General features: G+C 36.5%; 1 protein-coding gene across 3 annotated transcripts in view; it reads left to right on the plus strand.

Moving 5' to 3' along the window:
• Positions 1-10197, plus strand: part of SON (SON DNA and RNA binding protein) — a 34460-nt gene extending 24263 nt beyond the window's left edge. The window contains exons 8-12 of one of the 3 annotated variants that reach the window (XM_063601311.1): positions 1697-1813; positions 6013-6160; positions 8302-8373; positions 8484-8599; positions 9078-10197. In XM_063601311.1, the coding sequence (XP_063457381.1) occupies positions 1697-1813; positions 6013-6160; positions 8302-8373; positions 8484-8599; positions 9078-9137 (513 nt within the window). In that variant the 3' untranslated portion in view covers positions 9138-10197. Of the gene's footprint in view, positions 1-1696; positions 1814-5259; positions 5340-6012; positions 6161-8301; positions 8374-8483; positions 8600-9077 lie in introns of those variants that run through there. The other 2 variants (XM_063601310.1, XM_063601312.1) reach the window with 2 other exon arrangements.
• The last annotated feature ends 114 nt before the right edge of the window (positions 10198-10311 follow it).

A 10311-nucleotide genomic window follows, 5' to 3' on the forward strand; every position in this document is an offset into this window, starting at 1 on the left:
GTAGCAGTTTTTTTTAAAAAAAATTATTATTTACCATCAGCCAACTCACACCAATGTACCAGTTTTAATGTCTAAATAAGAATTTCGCTAACTAGATGGTTGAGTTGTAACATCCTTTACCTTATTTTCAATGTCTTATTTTAAATGAAAGTGATTCGAGGCCTGATCATTTATTCAATAAATGTTTATTGTTTACTATGTGGCAGGAACTGTTTCTTGAGAGAACAAAATAGAAAAATTTCCCTGTCCTCACAGAGTTTACAATCTGGTGTATAAAAACAACTAAGTGCCTACAACCCTATGAAATGTGTAGGTATTAATAGTTGCCATATTTCAGCTGAGAAAACTGAAGTAAAGGGTGGTTAAGGCCAGGCATGGTCGCTGATGCCTGTAATCCCAGCACTTTGGGAGGCCGAGGTGGGGGCAAGGAGTCAGGAGTTCAAGACCAGCCTGGCCAAGGTGATGAAACCCCATCTCTACTAAAAATACAAAAATTAGCTGGGTTTGGTGTTGCATGCCTGTAATCCCAGCTACTCAGGAGGCTGAGGCAGGAGAAATGCTTGAACCCGGGAGGCAGAGGTTGCAGTGAGCCAAGATCGCGCCACTGTACTCCAGCCTGGGCAACAGAGTGAGACTGTCTAAAAAAAACAAAAGAGTGATTAAGTGATATCCATAGTCACACAACTAATTAGTGGGGGAACTGGGATTCAAACCTAAGCAATCTGAATCTGGAGTCTGTGCTTTTAACAATGGACAGCCTCTCCATTTCATTTCTACTGTTTTATGGTAAATCAGTAAGTACATGTTCAGACAGGAAATACATTGCTGACAGTGCAAGGTGTTTAGTAAATCTAATTTGTCTTGAATGACAGCTGATCTTTATCACAACAAACGTTGGTGACTGAAAAAAAGTATACAAGCTTTTTTAAAAAGTTGTTTTACGGCCAGGTGCAGTGGCTGACGCCTGTTATCCCAGCACTTTGAAAGGCCGAGGCGGGCGGATCAGTTGAGGTCAGGAGTTCAAGACCAGCCTGACTAACATGGAGAAACCCTGTCTCGACTAAAAATACAAAATTAGCCGGGCGCGGTGGCGCATGTTTGTAATCAATCCCAGCTACTCTGGAGGCTGAGGCAGGAGAATCGCTTGAACTCGGGAGGAGGAGGTTGCAGTGAGCAGACGTCGCACCATTGCACTCCAGCCTGGGCAACAAGAGAGAAACTCCATCTCAAAAAAAAATAGTCGTTTATGTATTCAAGTGGACAGTTTCCTATATTTAAACTCTTTAAACCTGTGTCATGAATTTAGTCTGTATAAATGTCTCAAAGGAAGTAATTAAGAATCCAGGCTGTCATGACATGTATTACATTTGTATGAGATAGGAAGGGAGGGTGGGGACCCATTGTCATATGAGCTCATTTTGCATTTTTAGTGTATCTGTGTGATAGTTTGAAGAATATTAACAGCTGTATTTTTTAGTAGCCGTGCTTTTAGATACATTTCAAAATCTTATTAATGGGATTCACTAAATGTTGTCAAACTGCTTCTTTAGAAAGTTTAGGCAAACATTTAATGTTAAATATGTTTTAAAAGTTAAATATTTAAGTCTGCTTTTCAGCCATTTTTAGTGAATTATTACCAGTGATGTTTTAATCAGGTAGTTTTACTTAGTTAACTGAGACTACTTCTTTTCTTCAGATTGATGCCTGGGCTCAGCTGAACTCTATTCCTGGCCAGTTCACAGGAAGTACAGGAGTACAGGTTTTGACACAAGAACAGTTGGCCAATACTGGTGCCCAAGCCTGGATTAAAAAGGTACACAGTATATGCACATATGAAAGTGTCGAACAAAAAGTTTAAATTTTTTGGAAACTGTTTATTAAAACTGCATGAAAAGACCAGTGACTCTAACCAAAGTTCCAAGTAAATTTGCTATGTGTATATGCTCCAGGGCGGACACTGAAGACGGACTGGATTCATGAGAAAATGGCAAATGTATAAATGTGGCTCAAGAGCCACTAATTTATAAGGTTATTTTAAAAATTGTTACTGCTGCTTTTGAAGGGGTGATTTAACTTTATTTTGAACGCTAATAGCGTATCAGGTGCTGTTCAGAATATTCCACAGTTCCTGCTGGACTACTAACCTAATCATTTCAAAGCAGTGGTTCTCAAATTTTTCTTCATCATGGGATACTTTATTACAGGTTTATTTTTAGTGGATCACTGCCCCCAAGAGCCCTCTACCACCTTAATTTTCCATTCCTCTATTCCTTTGCCCTCGCACCCCACCCGCTTCATTAGTGCTTGTGCCTTCTTGTAAGATCTCTTGGCCCCTCACTCACTCTTGTGACCTGTAGCCCCAGGACCTTTTGGTTGTCAGCTGCTGGTTACAGCAAGTGGTTGGGAGGCCCTAGTATTAGCTCTGCATGTGGTGATCTTGCCATGGGACTGGAAGCCTGAGGGAGGATGGCTGGAGTGGGGTGGGCTGTGGTGAAGGGGATGGGATGGAGATTAATCTGTGGACCACCATTTAGGCCCTAGTGGCCTCTGGTGATCCACAGGCTCAATTTGAGAACCACTAATTTCATGACAAAACAGATATGTAAGACCTAAAATCAAGGGAGAGAATGGACGCCTCGTGCTACGAAGATGTAGGTGCATCTGGTTTCAGATTCTGCAGTGAGACCTGTGAACTCCACCTACGGCTGCCTCATCATTGGGGGAGTCTTAGGTGGCTAAGAAGGGCATTCTGAAGAAACGCGTTCTGGTGAAGGGACAAAGCTTGGTTGGATGGGTGATGGGAAATTTGTTACAGGAGTACTGGCAGCATAGCAGTGCTGAAACTGGGAGGCCGCGTGGTCTAATGGATTGGGAAGGTTTCTTTATCCTGTTGTACTCCTGACTCCTTGTGTAATCGTGGGCAAGTAACTCTTTGGAATTTCAAAGTCTCTGAGGTGTCTAGTGGTAATCAGTAACGTGATGGTTACCTATAGAGAGTTGTTGCTATGAGTGCCAGTGAATGAGCTGAATTTCTGAAAAATGAGACATTGGTTGCTTTGTGTATTTTAATCTTGTAACATTTATTTCAATTTTGATAGCTTTATCTTTGTTGATCTTACTAACAAATTAATATGAAACATCATGTATACTCATTATGCCTGCCTTTTTTTGGGAAGTAGTTGCACTGATGTGTATAGTGAGTACACAGTTAGATTCATTAAGAAATTACAATTTCTGCAGTTTGCTGAGGGTTGGTGTTAGAATAAAGGGTGAAAATGTATATAGCAAAATATTTTAAAGATTGGATTAATCTTGGACTTCTATATTATAGTTACTATGAAAGTGATTTATATAATATTTGAAAAAGTGTCTTTCATCTTTGGAAGAACTATAAATGTACATCTATTTCTTTAGTTTTAATTCTTTAATACTATTTAGTCTTGAAGCTAAGTACTCAGCCAATATTTCAGGAAGTTAGAAATAAAGCTTATGGGTGTTAAAATAGGCACATAATACAGAGTCATGTACACTTCTAGGTAGAAACTTCTGAATGTGCTTCCATTACAAAATTTTGGTCTTTATCTAATGATGTACTGATCCATAATGTTTGTATACTTCTAAATGTGTTAATAACTTAAATAACTTTTAAAAAGTGAATCTTTTACTGACTCAATTGGTTTTCCCCTAAAATAATTTCTTCTGGTATTTGCAGTCTTGTAGGCAGTTAACAGACTTTAATAACTTTAAAATGTTTAGTAGCACCTTTAAAAAAGGCTTCGACTTTATATTTTATGTAAGATATACTTTGGGAAGCAAATTATTTTGATAAATTATGAGATAAAGATATGTTCAGACCAAATTTTAAATTATAGATAAAAGTAGCACTTAAAGGAAAAGATTCATTTGTATAGAATTACTGAAGAATATTTGATGCTAGTATCAACTAAAAAAGAAACTTTTTAAAATTAAAAATGGGCCACAACATATAGAAGTCATTAGGCAGCTGAAAATTTAGGATGTATGATCCATGTTAAATATCACAAATATTGTCTACTCATTAAATGTTTGTGTTTAGAAAACCTGTCAAATGATCATTTTGGCTCTTTAGTATAGTCCAGCATCTGCCTTATGTGTTAAAAAACACATGGAATACCAACATCCTCCGTGTTCTTTTTAGTTTGTTGCAGTGTATTTTTAGATTACAAGAAAAGCAAAGTTTTATCAGTAGTCTCATTAATCAGTAAAACATTTAAAGTAGTTGGTTTAAAATAACTTTTATTTCTAGAATGGAATGATTTGGATGTGACCTGATAAATAGAGTTTGTTATTGTGGTCTCATTAAATTAATCAGCTTTTTCACACTGGGGTAAAGAAACAGATGATGATACTAGGGAATGGAAACAAAATTGGAAACCTGGGTTATTTGGGGATTTATATTGTACTCTGCACAGTTGCCCTTTTTTTTAGGAGTGTTCCCTGGAAAAGAGGGACGGATGAACCTGGAAGTAAGTAAAAGACATTCTAGGTGTGTAGCATCAAGGCAGTTAATATCCAAGCATCAGCTTTCTCTTTATACATCTACACTGCATGGCCTGCACCAAATAAGGAACTGAACCAGGGGTATGTTTTTACCTCCACAGCTGCCTCCTTCCATCAGAGCACCTTGATGAACTTAATGTCTAGTCACACGTCATTGGCATGTTTTCTCCCCAGCATTTAATTACAAAGCTGGGAAACAAAAGATGATAGATACAGTTTTACTACTGCATACAAACATTTCTTTTTTACATTCAGTATTAACTTATCAATATAGGAGATGTGAATACATACTATTTCCTGAGCTACTAAAGTTTTTGTACTCTCTGTTGATAAGTTAATGACTTGCTATATTATATATTTTTATATATATATATATTTGGTAAGAGAACATAAAAACCTAAAATTTAGTAACAAGGGGAAAATAAAGCATGATTTGGAGATATGTTTCAAATTTTTAAAAAATGACCATAAAGATCAGCAGTACAACTTAATACTGTTTGTTATATGTACGTGGATGCCCTTTAATAAGAGGCATTGAATATTTCTTAACCTGTAAAAATAACTTGACCATGCTAATGTATATATACTTGTGCATCTTAGGACATTAAGTGGTTTGCTGCTTTGATGGAAATTATGGTTCAGTGGGTTGGATACAAGAGAGATGATTGTTCACAGAATAACCTGTGAACTTTCACCCCTCTGTATGGAAACTTGTTTCAGGGCCAAATCCTTGTAGCTGTCTTCTTGCCCCGGTCAGTGCCAGCCGTACTATTCACAACACTGCTGCTACCGAGGCCTAGGTATGTAAACATTTAAGGAGTTTTTTAAAAGTCTTTTAACATCAAGCTAGGTTTTAAAAGAATTCAAATTCATTTTGGCATACTTACAGGATATTTTATGTGATTGTTTTCTATTTGTTACTGTGTAAATTTCAAGAGTTTTTTTTTTCTGCTTTAGGGATTTTCTAAGTAAAATATTTATACTTGCTTTATAGTAGAATGGGGAAGAAAACTTTGGATGACAACAGTATGCTTCTTCAGTGTCTAAACTATTTCTAAGTGATTTCTGGGCTTTATTCATAAACTAGGTACACCTGGGACAATTAATATCATTGATTGTTTTAACATTGCCTTCTTTTTATTTTGCAAGCTAAGAAGAGATACCAGTGAACCTAAATAGTGGACGAAAACAGGAGTGTTCTAATTTTTTTTTTTTTGAGGGGGGCACGAGGGCTACTGTTTCAAAACTGCCATTTACTTGTCTTATTTGACTTCCAAAATACTATTACGTTAATGTGCAAATAATCAGAACATACACACTACAGTATGTATAAAGTATAGAGGAATTTACATTTAATTGCTATAACAGATCTAGAAGTAAAGTAAGATTCCTCTTTTTAGAAAGTAAACAATGAATCTGTCACCAAGTTCTAACTGTAAAATGGGGACATTTTACCTTTCTTTCTTTGGATAGGATCAGTTCTTAAGAGCAGCCCCGGTAACTGGAGGAATGGGAGCCGTTTTGATGAGAAAAATGGGCTGGAGAGAAGGAGAAGGATTAGGAAAAAACAAAGAAGGCAATAAGGAACCCATCCTAGTTGATTTTAAGACAGACCGAAAAGGTAACAAGTTCTTTTTTGGAATGTTTATTAACGTCTCCTTTAACATTACCTTTAATATATCCTTTTGAACCCAGTGATACTGAATTGAAGGCACTTCTTGTATATATACAGGTATTTGTCAGAAAAAACATTAACCCCTTTTGGGGTTCACAGAGCAGCTTATTTTTATATAACTATGGATAGAGACACCAGTTTGAACTTTTAAAAGGCACCTTTTGTTATGCTAGTTGCTAAATATGGAAATGTGTATATATCTAATTTTATTATTACACCTCCAAATTCAACTGGATTTCATGTTTAGAAAACAGGATTTCCATTTTATTTTCTCTTGACAAGGAACCATCCTTTTTTCTAGAGTTTAGTTTATTTTTTGTTAGATATTTTAGCACATCTTCATTATTTCGTATTACAATACTGTTTAGTCTAGATTTCATAAACCCTGTTTGCTTTTTTCTTCCAAGCTCAGTAGTTAAGTTGGGTTAGAGTATAGTAGACCAGCTGCTGACAATAACGTTACTTCTTCCTGTTGCCTTGTGTTAAGGCATCTTGGAACTGTTAGCATTGACTGTATTTTCCTTTTACCTTCAGATACCTGGGCAGGGCAGCACTGTGTCTTCTATGTAGCTTGTATGTAGTTGCTAAGTATTTAATCATTCCCACAGATGATAGCTAATTGGCATCTTTTAAATAACTTCTTCCCTTGGAATAATGTAAGTGGAATCATGAGAGGCTTGCCAGCTCAGTATGATTTTTGTATAGCTTGTTTAAACCTCATTTATAAAAGCTGACAAATGTAAAACTGGGATATATTTTCATCTTTGTAATCAAACAGTAAGTTGAAGCTAACTTCAACAGTTAAACTGTCTTAATGAATTTGGAAATGAACTAGCTCTGCACCAAATACTTTGATGTTAAGTATTGTACAATTTCAGGAAGCATTGTCCTTGGAATTGTGGGACATGGCCTGACTGTAAGCTCTCAGAGAACCACAGATTTCCCAGGATAGGTTTAGAAAAGCTTATATTAGCATGGAATTATTTAGCAAAGGTTGAAAAATTTCCTGTAACATACAGGATGAGCATCCCACATCTGGAAACCTGAAATGCTCTAAAACAGAAAACTTTTTGAATACTGATACGATGCTCAAAGGAAATACTCATTGGTGCATTTTGGATTTCAGCCTCTTCAGATTTGGGATGCTCGACCGCTAAATACAATGCAAATATTTGAAAACCTGGAATCAACCGACACACTTCTGGTCCCAAGCATTTTGGATATGAATTGGGAAATTCTGTATATGAATTGGGAAAGCAGTGTTTGGGTTTAGCAATGTAGCTAATCCCCTTTGTAATAAGTCTATGGAGAGAGAGGTTATGTAGAAAGGTTATGTTCATATTTTGAGAACATCTCCCATTTGTTAGGAAGGGAGAGGAGAGTTTGCTAGGAAAAAAGGGACCTATTTTATTTGGAGACAACCGTTTTCACCTTTTTGGTGGCTTAAAATCCTAACCTTTTTTGGAAGAGTCTTAACTGAAGCTTATTTTTTTAAGAGACAGTAAATCTGCAGAAATCACTTGGCAATAAGCTGTTTTTTTTCTTTTTTTGAGATGGAGTTTTGCTCGTTGCCCAGGCTGTCAGTGGCACGATCTTTACTCACTGCAACCTTCGCTTCCCAGGTTCAAGCGATTCTCCTGCCCCAGCCTCCCGAGTAGCTGGGATTACAGGCGCCCACCACCACGCCCGGCTAATTTTTGTTTCTTTAGTAGAGACGGGGTTTCACCATGTTGGCCAGGCTGGTCTCAAACTCTTGACCTCAGGAGATCCACACGCCTCGGCCTCCCAAAGTGCTGGGATTACAGGCATGAGCCACTGTGCCTGGCCATACTTAACTTTTTGTTTTCTGTTTACATTTGGTATTTATTACAATTTCTCATACCAAGATCTATGAATATTAAATATAAATTTATATGCTGAAAAACAGTAAAAGAGAAGAAAGAGAAGATTGATAGAGAAATCAAGTGTACTAGGAATCTGTTGATTTTATTTGAAGGCATACATTTTGAGGTTCAGACTCCTACAGAGGGATCTTTGTTTTAAAGTGGTGCTTTGAAATTTATTTAGTGAACAATTTTTTTTTAAAGGTCTTGTTGCAGTAGGAGAAAGAGCACAAAAGAGGTCTGGGAACTTCTCTGCTGCAATGAAAGATCTGTCAGGTGAGAGCACGTTTTTGAATTTCCTCTTACCCTAATCCCACCTTGAATTCATTATTTGTTGCAGAAGTTGGTGGAAATAATTTAAAACTGGGTATTTCTCCCCCCTGCAGGCAAACATCCTGTGTCTGCTTTGATGGAGATCTGTAATAAAAGAAGGTGGCAACCACCTGAATTTCTATTGGTCCATGATAGTGGCCCTGATCATCGCAAACATTTTCTTTTTAGGGTAAATATGAATTTCTGCATTAATTATATATATTTATTAATGTGATGACTTAGAGGGTGAGGGGTAAACATGATCACAGGATTAAGATTCTGTTCATGGGTGGGGGGTTTGTATTTGTAGTTAAGTGGTGGGGTTTTTAAACACTGAAGGGTGCTTTAATATGACTTGTCAATGTCCTATTTTTTTAAAAATTGGAAAAAAAGGGGTAAAATATAGTATACAATTGTTATTTTCTAGTTGAATGTGGGGAATTAATTTAATACTTTTGTCAGTCTTTTTCTCAATTTGGAGACCTGCTCTTAATTTGCAGTCCCTTTTCCCAAATGATTTGATTCTTCTGGGTTGAGATTATAATTTGACTTACATAGTATGGGTTTTATATTTTTGTAAATTATTTTTCTAGCATTTAGTGAAAAAATACAAAGCTAATAGATATTAAAGTTTGATGCTGTTCTTATTGTATGTTTTTCTTGAATAGGTATTGAGAAATGGAAGCCCTTACCAGCCCAATTGTATGTTTTTCTTGAATAGGTATTGATAAATGGAAGCGCTTACCAGCCCAGCTTTGCCAGCCCTAATAAGAAGCATGCTAAAGCCACAGCAGCTACTGTGGTTCTTCAAGCAATGGGCCTTGTACCAAAGGACCTCATGGCTAATGCCACTTGCTTCAGGAGTGCCTCACGTAGATAGATTGAGGTTTTATAATAATCATTTCAGATAATTTTACTCTGCATCACAATGTATTTCCTCTTTAATGTTGTAAATATTTGGCAATTTAAGACATTGTGTAAAAAGCAATCTGTAAAAACATCTCCAGGCTTTGATTTTTGTACCATGGAAATTGTATTTAACCATACAGGGTTTTGGTATGTTTATATTGTTTACCTTAGTGATGTATTTGTTTAAGTGGCTAACATCCAAACGACTGTTTGAAGGCATCAGAGTAATCTTCAGTGTGGAATGTTAAATAACGCTTTTATACTGTATTTTGTACTATGATGTAACTCCCCTTCCTTATGGCTAGGCTACTGTAACACTTGCCTGTAATCAGTGAAGGGCTGTGCACCTTGTACTATTTCACAATGGGTTCTGCTGGACAGATAATGGGCCAGTGTTATTGAGGTGATCAAGATCTGTTCCACAGGGCTAATGCCACCATCTCCCCTCAAAATTTTGTAGAGGTTCTAAAAAGAAAGTGGTATGTTGTGTGATGATCAGCACTAAGTCCTGCATTCCTGTTAAAGCCACTTGGGTCATAAGAAGGGAGTAAAAAATGAAGTCTGCCTAGAATTCTATTGCAGAGGCCAAGTACATTTAGTATGGCATTGAGTTGTGATATAGTTTTACTTTGATGTGCATTTTGAATTTCAGCTACACCTAGATAGACGTAAAATGATAATTAAAATGCTGTAACCAACTTATCTAATAAAATTGGCAACCAGCCACTATTTTGTTGACTATGAGAAAGTTAAAAGTTTATGTTAATTTTTAGGGTCCGATAGAATATTTCATGTGTATTACAGTGGTATTCATATGCTATGTCTCTAAACTTTATTTTCAAAAGCTTAAGGCCCAAATACAAACTTCTCTGGAATAAACGTGGTGTTTTATTTTCTGGGTTATAAAGTGAACAAATACTTAGATACTATTATTTCTTTACCCAATGCTTTTGATTTCTAAGCACTTTTATTTTAAAAATGTGAATTATACAG

The sequence above is a fragment of the Pan paniscus genome, chromosome 22 (assembly GCF_029289425.2).
Source record: "Pan paniscus chromosome 22, NHGRI_mPanPan1-v2.0_pri, whole genome shotgun sequence".
Lineage (NCBI taxonomy): Eukaryota > Metazoa > Chordata > Mammalia > Primates > Hominidae > Pan > Pan paniscus.